Source organism: Rhineura floridana, chromosome 18, assembly GCF_030035675.1.
Source record: "Rhineura floridana isolate rRhiFlo1 chromosome 18, rRhiFlo1.hap2, whole genome shotgun sequence".
NCBI lineage: Eukaryota > Metazoa > Chordata > Lepidosauria > Squamata > Rhineuridae > Rhineura > Rhineura floridana.
Window position 1 is genome coordinate 6323898 of NC_084497.1, and position 16708 is coordinate 6340605.

Sequence of the window (16708 nt, forward strand, 5' to 3'; positions counted from 1 at the left end):
GATGTCATCCACAGATGGGAGAACTAATTTCAGACTTGCTGGGATCACATATCCCACCAGGAGGCATTCACTGCTCTCAACGGTTAGGCTCTGTACTCGTGGAAGGAACAAGATCACTTGCCCAAAATATTAAATGCCTAGAATTTCCAGAGGGGCTGGTAGTTATTGGGCAGAACACTGTTTCTCAATGAGATGGAAAAGAAGGGCACAATATGGCCAACGTTAAGCGTGTTGGACTTTTATTAATTGCTATAGGAGAGTAAAATTCGCTTGGTAAATTCTGACTTTTATACTGTGTTTGTGTATAGGGTCTAGCACAGTGGGGAGGAGAGCCTGGCTGGGAGTCCAGAGTCTGTGAGTTCAACTCCCCGCTCGTGTCTCCTGGGCGTCAAGGGCCAGCTAAAGATCACCCCACAGTGAGTGGCTCAGGGGTGACGTGCCCTGACACCTGTGCAGCCGTGGGCAAGCTGCAGAGTCCCAAGGAGCCCAGCTGCCCCCCATCTGGCAGTTGCGGACAAGGAAGGGTCTGGCTTGCGCAGCGGTGGCAAGCTGAGCAGGCCCTCGCCAGCTGGGGAGGACTAGCCTCAGAGGGGGCAATGGGAAACCCCCTCTGAATGCTGCTTACCATGAACATCCTATTCAGAGGGTAGCCATAAGTCAGGATCGACTTGAAGGCAGTCCTTGTCCATTTCTTTATGGATATGGATACTGTTTATGTATTTTGCTTTGTAAATTAATTTGATATGGTTTTTACTGTACCTTGTGTATTCTATTGTAAACTGCTTTGAGATCTTTTAGATAGTAAGCGGTCTATAAATGGAAACAGTAAGAATAATAAGAAACTATAACTGTGTGGCAGGAACTGCCCTGTCCTTCCGGCACGGACATTATCACCTGTTCTGCTTCTGGATCCTGACCTTGGGGGCGGGAGGGGGAGGACTGCTCCTCATCAAGGGCAAGACAGGCAGAACTGCCACTGACATGGCCTGTAACTTTAAGAACTTGTGCTTGAGCTGGCTTTCCCTTCCTCCCTCCTACTCCCTTTTTCCTCGTGCAGGGGTGTAGTCGTCCACGGTCTCGGGAAGGTCTTGGACCCCTTACTTTTTTGGGAGCAGGGTCCCAATGTCTCCAGAATCCTATGAGCCAATCAGCATGAAAGGGAAGTGTGTTAGCCACTGGGAAGAGTCTTCTCGCGTGCCTCATCCTTTCCTGCAGATTGGAGCCAATCAGAGTGAAAGGAGGTGAGACAGCCAGAATAGACTCTTCTCAGTAGCTAACACTCTCCTCTTTCATGCTGATTGGCTCCTAGGGACGTCTCTTGTTCTGGGAAAAGGCACTAACAAGGATCTCATTCTCAACCCAGCAGCAAAAAAAACAGGGCGCCGCGTGTCATGGCTGCAACTATCATGAAGGGGCCTTGCACTTCTGAATTTGCCAGTAGTCTACTGGTCTCATGTCTCTTTTAGATTATAACCCTGTTCTGGCAGGCATTTCCTTGTGGCTGCCTGCAGAACTGTGCAATGGTCGGTTTTAACTGCTAGCCTGGGTTGCAGGAGGGATTCAATCACATACCAGGAATTTAGTTTTGTACCTTTAAAGTGGATTAAATGCACTGCGGCGCAACAACTCCACTTTAAAAAAAAAAAGGACTTGCAGTTAGGAAAGTGACAGGGGAGCACATTAAAAAGTGTGGGGTAAGCAACTGATTAATAGGAAAATGTACGACCGCCACACAAGCAAATCGGGATGAATGCTCATCATCGTTGTTCAGCCTCCACGCAAACAAATCCGAAGAAATCCTCAGTAAAGGCCAGACATCGCCTAACCTCCGTGTCACATTTCTGTTAGCAAACCCGGAGGAACGCTCAATAAACAGGCCGCCTGGAGGAGGAGTCGGAGTCCCCAGTCCTGGCCTTGGGGATTTGGCCCAGACGAGAGAGCCGCAGGGCTGGCTTCCAGCCCCCGCAGTCCAGTCGCCAGAATGCCCAGCGTTTGGGGCAGAAGGTGAGCGAGCGAGCGACGGAGGGCTCCACAAGGCTGCAGCTGCTCCAGACAGGCAAGGAAGGCGTATTTTTTTTTTTAAAAAAAACCCACCTTGTACAAAGGGGCCAATAGCATCCCAGGATGTGAGGCAAGCGGCAGTCCCCATGGCCAAGTTCAGGAGTTTTAAGTAAGAGGCCCAACACTGCCAGCGTCCATTCATCAACCGCAAAAAATACACAAAGGTCACTAGAGGAGCCCTGCTGCAGCAGACCAGACCGTTGGTGGCCTTCCCAGTGGGGCACCGGGCAGGCCCAGGCGAACGCTGCCCTAGACAGAGCCACACAGCCTGCTCGTCTTAAGTTCCTACAAGAGAGCGTGCTGCCTACCCTCTGGGTGGATGTCCCAACTGTGCAACTGCCCACAACGCAGCGCTTTCCCCTGTGTGATTCAGCGCTTTCCCGACAGAGCGAGCAAATGAGCGAGCGGTCCAGGATCTAAACTCCCCCTACCCCCAAGAGGAAAAAGCAAACCTTTGCACCACGAGAGAGTGGAGGAGGCTGCAGCTAAGCAGGGCAAGGAGGGCCAGCTGGGGAAAGGCAGGCCGTGATAAGAATAAGCGCAGCCTCATGTAGGGGGCCGGTCATCCTGGGAACGCTCTGGCTGGCCAGCCCACCCCTCAAATGCCAGGGTGGCCACTGGGCTCCTGCGCCTTTAACGGCTGTGTAGAGGGAGGGAATTTCAGCAAGCAACAAATTGCAGAAATCCCCCCCTTCTACACAGCCAGTAAAGGGCCCCTGCGCGCACAAAGAGTGCCTTTAACAGCTGCGTAGAGACAGTGTGTCTGCTCAGGCAGGGTTGGGCGACGCTGCCTTTCTTGAAGGGTTGATGCACTATTAAAAAGTGCAAGGGGAGCCTCTGGTCACACCCCCCCCAATGCCCATTTGCAAATGCTGGCCTTGGTAATCAGAAGGCGCCCCCACCCCTAAAGCACATTTCATACCGGGGAGCAAAGCCCTGTTGGACTCCCTGGCACAAGTAGGGGTAGGACTGAGGCCGCAGGGCTTGCAAGGAGGGAGGGGGCCTCACCTGCAGCCTTTCAGCCCAGGCTCCAATCAGCAGGACCTTGAAGGAAGGAAGGGAGTGAGCCGGCCAGCCAGCCTGCCTCCCTCCTGCATAAAAGGGGCTCAGCTCCAGGCCCCTCTTTTAAGGAGGGAGGGGTGGAAGATTTGGGGACTGCTGAACATGGCGGCGGCACCAGGTAACTCTCAAGAGGGCCCACAAACGTCCAGCCCTCCACCTGGCTTTTCTGCAGGACAAACTTCCAGTTTAGACGAGTGTGGGATGATTATTTTGGGGGCGGGTGTTTGAAGCAGAGAGGCCTTGCATGAGTCTTGGCCGGCCTTGGAGGTTCTCTCCGAGGACTCGTGAGCTTAACGCTCAGCGTTGGAGAGGAGGAAGGAGGTATCTGGGATGACTGCTGGCTTAAAAGGGGGGGGTCCTTTGCTCCTTCACATCCCCCCGGAGCTCTAGGGCACCCTGATCCCAGGCAGGCTTACTTGGAAGTTGCCCCGCTGAGCCCGGCGGGGCTCACTCCTGAGTAAGAGTGCACATGGGAGTCCTCTGCCGTGGGCTACGCTCTTTGACCTGAGCGCTGGGAGGGTTGGGCCATCTGAGACTTGGTTCAGCATGCAGAATGATCCCTTGAGGAAAAGAAGCCCCCGCCCCAAAGGATGCCTGAGGGAGGCGATGGGGCAGCTGCTGCAAGGGGGCAATGCCAGCCTGCAGGCTCAGCAGTGATCTGGGCAGCCAGGGCCATCCAAAATGGCTACCACTAGCCTGAGAAACTAAGCCCACCTCCCCATTTGCAGAGGGCACAGGGGGGCAGCCTCCCTTCTTCAAGGCTTTGAGGGAATGTTAGGAACGTAGGAACCTGCTTTCTCTTCAGTCAGACCACAGAGCCATGGCCCTTCACCACGTTTGGCCCACTGGGGCTACTGACCCACAGAGTCCCTCTGACCGTGAGCTGCGGTGCTGGAGAGCTCAGGTGACCTCGGCAATTGCAGCCTTTCTACTGCAATGATTATTAATTAAAAACTATGTCGCCTCCCAAGGGAGCCCGGGGTGGCCATGTCTGTGAAACTGCAGCGGGGGTGGAGAGGGTGGGGTGGGGTGTGTGCACCTTGGTGAGCAAGCTCCCCTCATTCCCTTCCCAGCCAGGAATGCCCCGGCTGCCTGGCAAAGTAGCCTCTCTGCCAACTCCAGGCCCCGCCACCCGCCCACCCTGACCATGGTGATCGAGGCCATGAAGGTCCTCAACGAGAGGAAGGGGGTCTCGGCTGTCGCCATCAAGCACTACATCCTGAACAGATACCCGGAGGTCGACCCGATACGGCTGAAGTATTACCTGAGGGTGGCCTTTGCCAAAGGGATGGAAAAGGGCTACCTCGTCCGGCCGCTCAACTCTTCTGCGCGGGGGGTCACGGGGAGGTTCAAGGTAAGAGGGTGCCGACTCGGCACCCAAAGTTGTGGGATGTTCCTGCCAGGGCCTACCCCGCCCCATGGCCAGGCCTTTGGTTGCCCTGGACTCCCCAAGGACTAATCCGTGTTGTGCATGGTTTCCGTAGCACAAGGGCCCTTGAGCCTAGTGTCGCCCGTCAACCAGACTTGTATCGTTTAATAGGAGAGAAAACATGTTTGTTTTTTGTGGTGGGGGAATGCCAGAATGGGCTTGTCTGCCTACTAAGGAACGGCACCTATGGAGGTGCAAGGCCTAAGAGTCCCTCCTTACTCTGATATGAGCAATCGCTGACTGCATTTCAGCCACTCCTCCCTAGAATCATAGAAGAGTCGAGCTGGAAGGGGCCTATAAGGCCATCCAGTCCAACCCCCTGTTCAATGCAGGAATCTAACTTAAAGCATCCCTGACAGTTGGCTATCCAAGTGGCCTCTTGAATGCAGCTGTTTTTCCTGATGTCCAGTCGAAATCTGGCTTCCTGCAACTTGAGCCCATTCTTCCGTGTCCTGCACTGTGGGATGATCGAGAAGAGATCCCGGCCCTCCTCTGTGTGACAACCTTTCATGTACTTCAAGAGTGCTATCCTATCTCCCCTCAGTCTTCTCTTCTCAAGGCTAAACAGGCCCAGTGCTTTCAGTCTCTCCTCATAGGGCTTGGTTTCTTGTGTTTTGATTTCTTCAGTTAGGCGCACAAAAGCCAAAGTCCCGGAAGGGCGAAAAAAAGGAGGCGGCAGCGGCGGCGGCGGCAGAAGAGCTGCCACCTTTGGACGGGAAAACCGCATCTAAACCGACGAAAGCAGCAAGGAAGCCTAAAGCCAAGGCAGCAGCTGAGAAACTAGGACGCAGAGGCAAGAAGGAAGGGCCAGCTTCTGGTAGGAGCCCCCCTCACCTGCTGTGGGGCCCAGGCACATCTCATGGGGGGCTGGCCTGGTCATCACCCCTCCACTCTCGAAGGCAATGTGGCTCTCAGTGATGTGGCTCTCCTAACTGTTAGAGCCATACGACAATGGAACCAATTACCTGGAGAGGGAGTGGGCTCTCCGACACTGGAGGCCTTCAAGAGGCAGCTGGACAGCCATCTGTTGGGAATGCTTTGATTTGGATTCCTGCACTGAGCTGGGGGTTGGACTGGATGGCCTTACAGGCCCCTTCCAACTCTGCTATTCTATTATTCTATGATTCTCCCTTCCTCTTCCCTGTGGGACTCCCTGAAATCTCAGCAGGACTCTGAACTAAGGTTAGCTGCTCCGTCCATCAGGTGTGCCATCCTGACGCTGGAGACCTGGTTGAGATGGCGGGGAGATGAGCGCTAAACAATGCTATAGCCCCCAGGAAAGCCATAAAGCAGGGCAGCCAGCAGCACGCTGTTGGGAACAGGGCACTGGTCCAGGTGGCTTTCTGGCCTGACCCAGCGAGGATCCTTTTCTTAGCAGAGCATCAAGGGCAGGCGAGCCAAACCAGCAGTTGGGAACAGTGACGTGGGCAGCAGGTAAAAGCCTCTGCCTTAACCTCAGTGACTGGAGGCCTTCAAGAGGCAGCTGGACAGCCATGTGTCGGGAATGCTTTGATTTGGATTCTGCATTGAGCAGGGGGTTGGACTGGATGGCCTTACAGGCCCCTTCCAACTCTACTATTCTATGATGCCAGGAATTGCATTGGGGGAGAGGCTTGAGTGCTGGTCCTGCTTTGGGGCTTCTTCCCAACTGGGGCGTCTCGTTGACCAGAGAGAGAACGGGGTCTTGACGGGATGGGCCTCCTTTGGCCCGATCCAGCAGCTGCAGCGCTCTTCTTCTTGTTCTTATCCTGCCAAAGCAAGGTTTCAAGGAAACCGCTGAGGAAGTGACACCAAGGCTTGAGGCAAAAACCCGCCCAGGCTGTGGGTCTTGCTGTAGGTTGCCTGAACGGACCGTCCGCCACGTAAGCAGATGGGTCCCTTGCTCCAGTGAGTGTGCAGTCCCAAACTGACCAGGTCTGTAAGAGAGGAGTAAAAGGAAGGCCACCTTCACGCAGCAGCGCAGAGTCAAACTATGGAACTCGCTCCCACCAGCATGGACGGCTTCCATGAGGATTGTACCCATTGATGGAGGAGGAGAAACCGCCGATCAATGGCTACTAGCCACGAGGCCCGTGTTCTCCCTCCACAGTCAGAGGCAGGGTGCTTCTGAATGCCAGCTGCCGGAAACCGCAGGAGGGGAGAGTGGTCTTGCGCTCAGGTCCTCTGCGCGGGTTTCCCATAATGGGCACCTGGCTGGCCATTGTGTGAACAGGACGCTGGACCACAGAGTCATAGAATAGTAGAGTTGGAAGGGGCCTGTAAGGCCATCAAGGCCAACCCCCTGCTCAATGCAGGAATCCAAATCAAAGCATCCCAAACAGGCTGCCTCTTGAAGGCCTCCAGTGTCGGAGAGCCCACTGCCTCTCTAGGTCATTGGTTCCATTGTCGTATGGCTCTAACAGTTAGGAAGTTTTTTCTGATGTTCAGTCGAAATCTGGCTTCCTGCAACTTGAGCCCATTATTCCGTCTCCTGCACTCTGGGACGATCGAGAAGAGATCCCGGCCCTCCTCTGTGTGACAACCTTTCATGTACTTGAAGAGTGCTGTCCTATCTCCCCTCAGTCTTCTCTGATTGATATCCCGTCCTTCCTCCCAGTAGGAGCGCAAGGGAGGATATGAATGTGGGCCAGCACTGACTCTGTTTTGGGCTGGGAATCTCTCTCTCTGTCTATTTCAGTTGTCCAGCTTGTGGCGCACGGCCCTCACGGTGAGCAGTGTGGCCCTGAAAGCCTCTTCCTCTGTCCGGAGGTGGCCCTGGCAGCTTCATGGCAAAAGAGGCTGGAGAAGCAAGTGGGTCCCCACGTTTAATTGTCTTGTTTTTTCCCTCAGCAAGAGCCGAGGGGGAGGAAAAGAAGTCTGCAAGCAAGCAGTCCAAGGCAAACGCTGGCGAAGTAAGTCCTGGCGGAGGGTGCCGAATGCAGGGTGTGGCTTCCTTGCTGGGGACCTGCAGGGCCACACCATTAAGTCCTGCAAGCAGGGCGGGGGGTTTAAAGGGCTGGAGTGAGTCGGCATGGATTCTGCAAAGTCTTAAATTTAAAGGTCTTAAACTAGCCTGATCTGGTCATAACTCTGCCCTCTTCCAGGGTCCGAAGGGTGCTAGTTCATGTCCCCACTCCGACAGCCTCTTCTCCAAGCTAAACCTATGCAGTTCCTCCAACCATTACTCGGAGTTGCTTTCTGTGTCTCTGATTATTTTCTTTGCCCTCCCCTCCGCTCCCATTCTGTTTACATGCATATAAAGCACTTACGTATGTATCAAGCCTTATCCTTCGGGAAAGGGCCGCAGCTGAGTGGCAGAGCACCTGCGTTGCAGGCAGAAGGTCCCAGGCTCAATCCCCAAGGGCATCTCCAGATAGGGCTTGGGGGCAACGCCTGCCTGAAAGCCACTGCCAGTCAGATGGACCAGTGGTCTGACTCAGTATAAGGGAGATGTTCCTATGCAAAAGCACAGCACCCAGCCCTGGTCCCACTATACGCTCAAGATGCAAGTCCGCCGAGTACGGGATTGCTGCTTCTCGGGACTTGGGAACGAAGGTTCTGTTCCTGTGGCCTGGACTCACATTAGCTTGGGTTTGTTTTTTTCACAGCTGCATCACACTGATCTCCTGGGATTCAGTCTGTGATCCGCTACGGCCTGTTTTACACACATGCTGACCACCCCCCATCCCTTGGCAATTTTGCGTTTCCTTTCTGATCTGAAGCTCAGGCTGGGAACCTTTTTCCAGCCCAAGGGCCACATTCCCTCCTGCGCAAGCCTTCAAGGGGCCACATGCCAATAGCGGTGGGCGGGGCCAGAGGCAAAAGTGGGCGGAGTAAAATGGGAATGGACTGCCTTCAAGTCGATCCCGACTTATGGCGACCCTATGAATAGGGTTTTCATGGTAAGCAGTATTCAGAGGTGGTTTTACCATTGCCTTCCTCTAAGGCTGAGAGGGAGTGACTGGCCCAAGGTCACCCAGTGAGCTTTGTGGCTGTGTAGGGATTCGAACCCTGGCCTCCCAGGTCGTAGTCTAACACCTTAACCACTACACCACACTGGCCTCTGGGCGGAGCAACAGGTGCAAAATTTTACTTCTGTGCAGTACTCATCTCGCACTCTTCCTTATCCTCCATCCATGCAAATAAGATGCACTATTAGAGGCCATGTTCCGTGTGGAGCCGGCCTGCAGAAAGTTTTGAGAGGCTTGGAGGGCCACATTTTGCTTCCCCCCCGCTGCCCCCAAAAGGAATGAACTTTTTGCATTTGACTCTGTTGGATTTCCTTTAGCTAGTTTCAGAAAAAAGTCACAGCGAACAACTCCACAAGAGTCCTCGGCAACGGTGGCCACTGTTTGCCATCTCTCTCTTCCATGTAGGGCCCAGGTAAAGCTCCACGGAAGGAGCGAAAGGGAAAAGCCTCCGAGGGGAAAGAAGCTCTGAAGAAACCAAGCGCTCCCAAAGCGCCACAGGAAAACCCGCCCAGTGCCCCCAAGAAGGCGGCCCCCAAGGAAGGCAAGATGGGGGCCAGAGCCAAGGCTCCCACCAAGGCAGAGGCCAGTGACAGAACCAAGCTACCGCCACCTCTGCCGGCCGAGAAAGACAAAGCGGCAAAGGAGACCAAGACTGGAGAGGGGGTGGGCAAAGCCAAGGCTGGGGGGCAGGTGCCAAAGCCCTCCAAAGCCAAGGGGAAGAAGGGGGCAGCCGGCGGGCCCAAGCAACTCCCTGAGGATGCCTGAGTGGGCCATGCAACGGGGGCAGCTGCTGCTGCAAAGGGCAACCAGTTGCCATGGGCACCCCTGTCTCCCCCCCCCCCGCTGGCCGGCAGATTCAGAAGCGAGGGAGGGGTGGATGTCCAAAATGTCTCCCTCTAGCCACCTGCTCTTTTGTCAAGGGAGATGCGGGAAAAACACATATTTACTGTACCATATCCCTGATCTCTGGCACCAAGACCAATTTATAGCACTCTTTTTGTAAAAACAAACAAACGCTGTTTTTAAATATCTTGTATTTTTCAATAAACTTAATGTTCAGCAAGCCATTAATTGCACGGCGTCTTTGGTTCCATTCTGGATCATGCAAAATTACCGTTTAAATGAGGTAGCACAGTGGGGAGGAGAGAGGCTGTGAGTTCAAATCCCCGCTCGTGTCTCCTGGGTGCAAAGGGCCAGCTAAAGATCACCCCACAGGGAGTGGCTCAGGGGTGACGTGCCCTGTGCAGCCGTGGGCAAGCGGCATAGTCCCAAAGAGCCCGGTTGCCCCCCAGCTGGCAGTTGCAGACAAGGAAAGGGCTGGCTGGTGCAGCGGTGGCAAGCTGAGCAGGCCCTGGCCAGCTGGGGAGGACCAGCCTCAGAGGGAGGCGACGGTAAACCCCCTCTGAACACGGCTTACCATGAAATCCCTACATAGGGTGGCCATAAGTCGGGATCAACTTGAAGGCAGTCCATTTCTATTTCCAAAAATAACATGAGAGGGCGAGGGCGACCCCGTTAGTTTTGCTAAGTCTCTCAGTGGCATTTGATACCACTGACCATGGTATCCTCCTGGACCAACTCAGCGGGATGGGGATTGGAGGCACTATTACGATAGTTCCGCTGTTACCTCCAGGGTTGCATCCAGAGAGCAACACTGGGCGAGTGCTCCTTGGCCCCCTGGCACTTGTCCTATGGGGTTCCGCAGGGCACTATTCTCTCCCCAGTGCTATTCAACGTCTATATGAAGCCACTGGGAACAGTCATTAGGAGTTTCGGAGCAAGATGTCAGCAACGTGCTGATGACACGCAGCTCTATTTCTCCATAACATCTCAGTCAAGAGAGACTGTGAATGCCCTGGATTGGAGTCTGAACGCTGGACTGGACGAGGACCAATAAACTGTGCTTGAATCCTGGGAAGACGGAGGCTCTTTGGGTAGGTGGTTCCCACATCCAGGAGATAGGCAAGCTACCTGTTCTGGATGGGTCACGCTCCCTCTGAAGGACCACAGTCTTAGCTTTGGGGTGCTCCTGGATTAATCTTTGTCACTAGAGGCCCAAGTATCCTCTGTGGCTAGGAGTGCCTTTTACCACCTTTGCCTGGTTTGTCAGCCAAGGCCATTCCTGGACAGGGATAGCCTGACCTCTGTAGTCCATGCACTGGGAACTTTGAGGCTGGATTACTGCAATGCACTCTATGTGGGGCTTCCCTTGGCCCTGCTCTGGAAGTTCCCGTGGGTGCAAAATGTGGCGGCCAAATTGCTGATGGGAGCACATGGCTGAGAACACGTGACGCCACTTTTAAAACATCTGCACTGGCTGCCCATTGGCTACCGAGCCAGGTTCAAGGTCCTTGTATTAATTCTGGCACAGGAGGAGATTTAAGAGTGTCTCCATCACGATGCTCTCCGAGCAATATTTTGGCTTCTTTTTTGTCTGTGGCAAGGTAATCGCTTAGACTACCATGGTGGACCTCAGCCTCTTTGTATACTGCTTCAGCTCAGCGAGTCACAGATCACTCAGGGACAAGGACAGCATCCCCACTTGCTTGGCTGTACGAAGACAAGAGTCAGCACAGGCGAGTCAGCACAACTTGCAGAGCTGGGAGGAGCCCCCCCCTTCTCTCCCCACCCCCCTAACCCACATAACAAGGGCTTTCTTGGGACTGACAGGGCTCTTCTCCTATTTTTTACAACTGGGTGAAATGAACACACGTAATTGTCAGCATTGCTATGATTTCATTATTTTTGTTACGTCTGACCTTTCAGGATACAAATCTTTCCAAGGCGCTTTACGTTAAAATACTGGAGGTAAAAGCATCCAGCGTCTTCCTGGTTTCTGTCCCTCAAGAACCAAGGAAGGCTGGCTCTGCAGAAGCTTCTCCTGTGCAATTTCTGCCATGCAGCTGTCGAGGCAAGTCCTTCCTGCCTGCAACAAGACTGCTACTGGACTGATCACGGAGGCTTGTGACGAGACTTCTCCAGCAGCAAAAGTGTGCTGTCCATGGCTGTGAGAGCGACTGCGATGATGTCCCAAATCCACATCTCTTTCTACACAAACGCAGTTGCCCCATTCCTTCTGCTGTAACGATTGTCATTTTGGCTTCCTGGGCAGATGGCTGTGGCACTATGGATTCAACTCTTAAGAATGCCAAGAAGCACCCTGACGGATCGAACCAGAGACGAAGCCAGTCCTCCTCATCGTAAATACTTCTGGGAGACCTGTGTGGAGGAAGCGGGCTTCTCCCTCGCTCCCATCCTGCACAGCGGACATGCAGAGGTAGACTGCCTGTGGACATGGAGGTTTCTTTAGCTGTCAATTGGCCACCGCGTCTAAGGGCCGTCTCCACCGGCTGTGGCTGGTGACTGCAGTGAGTTCATTATGAATGTTGACTTTCAACAGTTCTCCTGACGCTCTTCCTTTCCTGTCAGTTTTGCTTTACGAGAGGGAGACATGAATCCTCTCTGCCCGTTTGCTCCATGCCGTGCGCAACTCTGCAAACCTCTTATCGTGCCCACCCCTTGTTGCATGACCTGTCCCGGTCCCCAAATTAACGCCCCCCCCACACACACACATTGGCCTCTCCTTGAAGGGAAGATGCTCTGGGACCCTTGAACTCGCAACAGAGCCATCCCCTGCAGGAAATCCCCAGTCCTCTGACTGGGCTGCCTTTTGAGACTCCGGTGCAATCCGGCCCACTGAGGAACAGGGAGCATCAACACGAGGCTGGCAGAGCTTCCTGTCCCCCAAACGCCAAACCTGCTCCTCCTCATGCCCGGCCAAGCGCCTTGGCAAGGAAGTCTTTGACTGAGCAGCTGAAAGGGAAGAAGTTGGCTCCTTTCCTTGTGTGTTCTTCGAGGGCCCCCCTCCAATTTATTTATTTATTTCCAGTTCGTCTATCTCTGTCTGACATTGGTGGAAATTTGTAAGGGAGAACGAAGGGAAGGCCAAGCAACAGACAGATCATCTATCAAGCTGGTTTCCCTAATTCCTGACGCACATTGCATGCGGGGGCTGTTCCTCAGAAGGGCATAAGGAAGGCACATTTGGGATCAGTGGGGGTTCCATGTGCTGCTTTTCCTAAGCAATGGGCTTGTTCAATGAGCCAAGCAGCCAAGCTTGGAGACGGCAGCTTTTTATGACCCGTAACCTTTGGTTCAAAACACACACGCGGACATAGGCTTGCTGGATGCATTTTTATTATTAATTTTGAGTGCAATAGGGAGTCGGAGGGGGTGGGTAGGTAAGAATCAAATTGCTCATTCGGCAGCCAAGCTGTGGTGGCAGGAAGTGTGAAAGCAAACATGGAGACAGCTCTGTTCTCTCCAGACAAGCTGGGGGGAAAAACCCATTCTCCTCCCACACCCCCAATTACAAAAAAATATACACACAAAACAACCTTTCTCTGTTCCTAAAAAAATGAGGTCATCTTTTGGAAGGGGGGGGAAGAGGTGGGTGCTTAGCATCCTTTGGCTCCTTCCTGAGGATTCAGCAAGTGGGAGCTTAAAAATGAAATAAAATCTTCCTTTCAGGATCCAGTCAGGGGAGATTAGAGTTGGCTCTTGCCACTTGATGCGGAGATTTAAAGGAGACAGGCTGGGGGGGGGCGGGGAGAAGTCCTGCATCCGCTCCAGACACGGAGGTCTGGCCATATCGAAAGCCCCGGCCAATACTACATGATCTCCCCTCGGCAAACCGTGGAGAGTTTACATATAAGTGAACTGCCAGAGCTTGTCGCCTTCTGCATCCCTGTCGCCATGCTAACTCCAGTCTCCTTGCCCTGCCTTTGCCTGCCCGAAAAAAGAAAAAAAGGGGGGAACCCCAAGATGCTAGAAAAATGTATTTTATTCAATAGCCCATTGCGTTTCAGCCACTATACGTAGGCCTTCTTCAGGGGAACAGCTGGTGTGTAATATCTTTCTGTGCACAAAATTGCTACCAATTCAACCACCATCAAAATTGGTAGGCATGGCAACCTTCTCCCTTCCCCGTTGGTTGCTTGGTATGCAAACAGGTGTGAGATGAGGGTGGGGAGTGGCGCAGTGGCTTCCCGTAGTAGAGGGAAGCAGCCTGTTTTTTTTCCCCTTGTTGGGACGGAAGCATTTAACGGGGCATAAAAGGCCACGGCAGCTACGTGGGAGGCAGGATACCTCTGAATAATGTCAGTGGCTGGGAATTGCGAGTGGGGAGCAGAGGTTGCTGTTGCGCGCCGGTCCCGCTTCCTCCCTTTGGGGCAACTGGTTAACCACTGTGAGAACAGAATGCTGGGCTAGACAGGCCCCTTTTGGCCTGATCCAGCATACGGGCTCTTCTTACATGGCGAGTTGCCCCACGGCCCACCATGGAAAACACTCTCCTCCCACTCCCCAATTCCTCATGCATACGCTTAATTCATGCAGGATTTTTTTTTAAAAGGACACCCTCCCTTCACCAAGCATTAATAAAGTCAGAAAATCATAAAATAATAGAGTTGGAAGGGGCCTGTAAGGCCATCCAGGCCAACCCCCTGCGCAATGCATGAATCCAAATCAAAGCATTCCCGACAGATGGCTGCCCAGTGGCCTCTTGGAGGCCTTCAGTGTCGGGGAGCCCACCACCTTGGTCCTTGGATATGTAATCTATTCCTTGGCATTCTTGTACGCAGGGGGCAGTGGGAGAGGGAAAAGGCACCTGCTAAATTGCCCATGGGCACTGGCAGTGATACGGTCAAAGAAATGGGTTGTGGAAAGACTCTCTGCCTCTCTCCCCCCCCCCCCGGGGCCAGCTGCTTCTGTTGTTGAAACTTCATGCTACGCTTTTGCAAAGCCAGGGCCAGGGAGAAGACTGCAATCTTCAGAGTGTGTGTGTGTGTGTGAGAGAGAGAGAGAGAGAGAGAGAGATTTGTGGTGGCCTTGCAGATCTTGCTGGACTCCGTCTCCCATCATCCCTAACCATTGTCCACACTGGCTCCTGGGGGTTTTGTGGATGGGGGGAAGGTCCAACGAGTTCCGGAGGGCCACAGATGTTTCCCTCAGCCCTTCTTTAAGGATACCTTAGGAAGCTGCCGTACCCAGGGTCATATTTATTTAGCATTGTCTGTGCTGACTGGCAGAAGCTCTCTGGGAGGACTTCAAGCAGGGGACACTCCCAGCCCAACCTGGCGATGCCGATGGGGATTTGAAGCTGGGGACTTCTGGATGCAAAGCACGGGCTCTGTCCACTGAGCTATGTCATTCTCCCAAGGGTTATTTTCGCAGCAGCTTTGGGATTTATATTAAATTGGGGTTTTTTTAAAAAAAACTTTTTAATTGTAGGGACAACTATTCCCTGGGAAGAATTGTCTTTTTGTCCTGAGTTTTGGAAAGGTTACAGGCAAAGCAAGCTACACTGGCTACTTCTTAGCCACGGCTGTCGGTTTGTTTGCTAATTCACATTTTCTGTTCTGTAGTGAATTTAGAGGGAGACTCAAGCTTGGCTGCCATTCAGCACAGCAGATTCTCCTGATGGAGTATTGAAACAGGAACATCATCCGGCTCATCCGTCCACTTGATGTCCAGTTGTAAATATTCACTCCACGCTTGAAATTAGTCTTCCATTGTTTTATACAGCTTGTGTACTATCTAGTCATGTACTGCTTCGTGTTCCTTTTGATTATTGTATTTTTATAAAAATATGGAGCGTTTCACGAACGTGTGTGTCATCCTTGCGGAGGGGCCGTGCAATTCTTTATAACTGCCGGGGTTGGCTCCAGCTGAACCAATTTTTAAAGAAAGCACCAGCGCTCCAAGCACACAGTGGTTGGTAAGCTTTCCAAGGGGTGACTCCTCTCAAAATGCCAAGCCGTTTGCTCTGATGTAATGTGCAACAGCACCAAGACACACACGCAGATGCAACCCCTACACAACAGAGCCTTCTGTGTCTGGAGAAAGGGATTAGCAATAGATGCACAATTGCAGGAAGCAGCGAAAAGCCTGGCTCAATGAGCCCGAGGTGACATCATGCATGAGGAACAAACAGGAGAAAAAGATGGGTGAGGACAGGGAGGAATTGAGAGGGGAGTGGAGGGACAAAAGGCAAGTGGCCTGCTGATGTCAGCCACTGGCTGTTATTCCCTTCCTGGCAGATTTCAATCAGGTCTGCAAGACAAGGTGAGGTCAGAGGGGCAAGGTACCTCCCTGTCACCCACCTCCCTCAAGCCCTGGACCCTGCAGTTTGCATCACTGTGGGCAAATTCCTGGCAGGATTAGCAGGCAGGGAGGTGTGTGCTTGTGGCGCAGGAGTCCCAGGTAAGGCTCCTTGTCTCAATTTGCCCGTGTCTCCTAAGGCAGAAATTCTGGGCAAGCAGAAAAGCATCACAAAGCTTCCCTCCCTCAGCAAAGATTTCAAAAAGAAAAAGAAGGTTCTGCCCTTTGTCCTTGGGGAAATGAGCAAGGGGGAGGATCCCCTTGTTCAGCCCATGACTTTATTATTGTCGGACTACGACCTGGGAGACCAGGGTTCGAATCCCCAAGCAGCCAGGATGCTCACTGGGTGACCTTGGGCCAGTCACTGCCTATTTAAAAAAAGTGCTGACAACACCTTTTTGAACAACTACAGGCACAAAAAGGGGGCTCCTCTGCAATTTGTCCCCAGAAAAGGCGTAAAGGAGGAAAGCAATAAATTTAAGAAAGCAATCAATCTTGCCCAGCGTGGCACAACATGGAGCGTGGGGGTAGCTCAAGAGTGGCTGTTGCCTGCAAAAGCTTGCTTGTGGCCAGAAAAGAAGCCAGTGCACCTCTCGAAGTGAGCTCATAATGGATCCTGCCACTAGCTTTTATTGGTGGCCACTCACTGCTCCAAAAGCACTGCCTGCGCATCAATTATTTGGAGAGGGTAACCTCTGTGCGGCATCCGTGAGAGCTTGGCAGAGGACCAGCTTTTGCTGGAGTAGAAAAGCTTTGAGCCTCTGCCGCCACAGTAGAGTTTGGAAAGGTAAAGGCCGCACTGCTAAAATAAACTCAGGAGGAGCCGGGCGAGAGCAGGCCAAAGCCGCCGTGTTATTCTAGGCAGCTGGTAAAGTGGAGCGTTTAAAAAGGGCTGTCCTTTTATACGTCTGGCAGCAATCGTTTTCCAAATTTTTAAAAAAATTGCCTCTGTAATTGTGGTTTTGCATCTCAGGAAAACGAGCTACACACAGAGCGGCAACTACAAGTGAATGAATGGAGAAGGGGTGTTAAATGCAGCCCTCCT

At 53.0% G+C, this 16708-nt stretch overlaps 2 protein-coding genes across 7 annotated transcripts in view; one reads left to right on the forward strand and one right to left on the reverse strand.

Moving 5' to 3' along the window:
- The window catches only part of GNG7 (G protein subunit gamma 7), a 106541-nt gene that overhangs the window by 6162 nt on the left and 83671 nt on the right, over positions 1–16708 (reverse strand). Inside the window, exon 1 of one of the 6 annotated variants that reach the window (XM_061601135.1) lies at positions 3070–3145. The exons of 1 other annotated variant lie outside the window; for it this stretch is intronic. Coding sequence is in view for 1 of the 5 variants with exons in the window: in XM_061601133.1 (XP_061457117.1) it covers positions 2514–2611 (98 nt within the window). In the remaining 4 variants the exon portion in view is untranslated. Of the gene's footprint in view, positions 1–2094; positions 2306–2369; positions 2468–2513; positions 2675–2983; positions 3047–3069; positions 3146–16708 lie in introns of those variants that run through there. 4 more of the 6 variants (XM_061601138.1, XM_061601133.1, XM_061601136.1 and 1 more) reach the window with 4 other exon arrangements.
- LOC133372473 (protein B4-like) lies at positions 2854–9573 on the forward strand. Its single transcript, XM_061601132.1, has 5 exons — positions 2854–3241; positions 4197–4477; positions 5180–5369; positions 7382–7443; positions 8908–9573. The coding sequence occupies exons 1-5, from the start codon at positions 3226–3228 to the stop codon at positions 9265–9267; spliced, it is 909 nt and encodes a 302-aa protein (XP_061457116.1). The 5' UTR covers positions 2854–3225; the 3' UTR covers positions 9268–9573.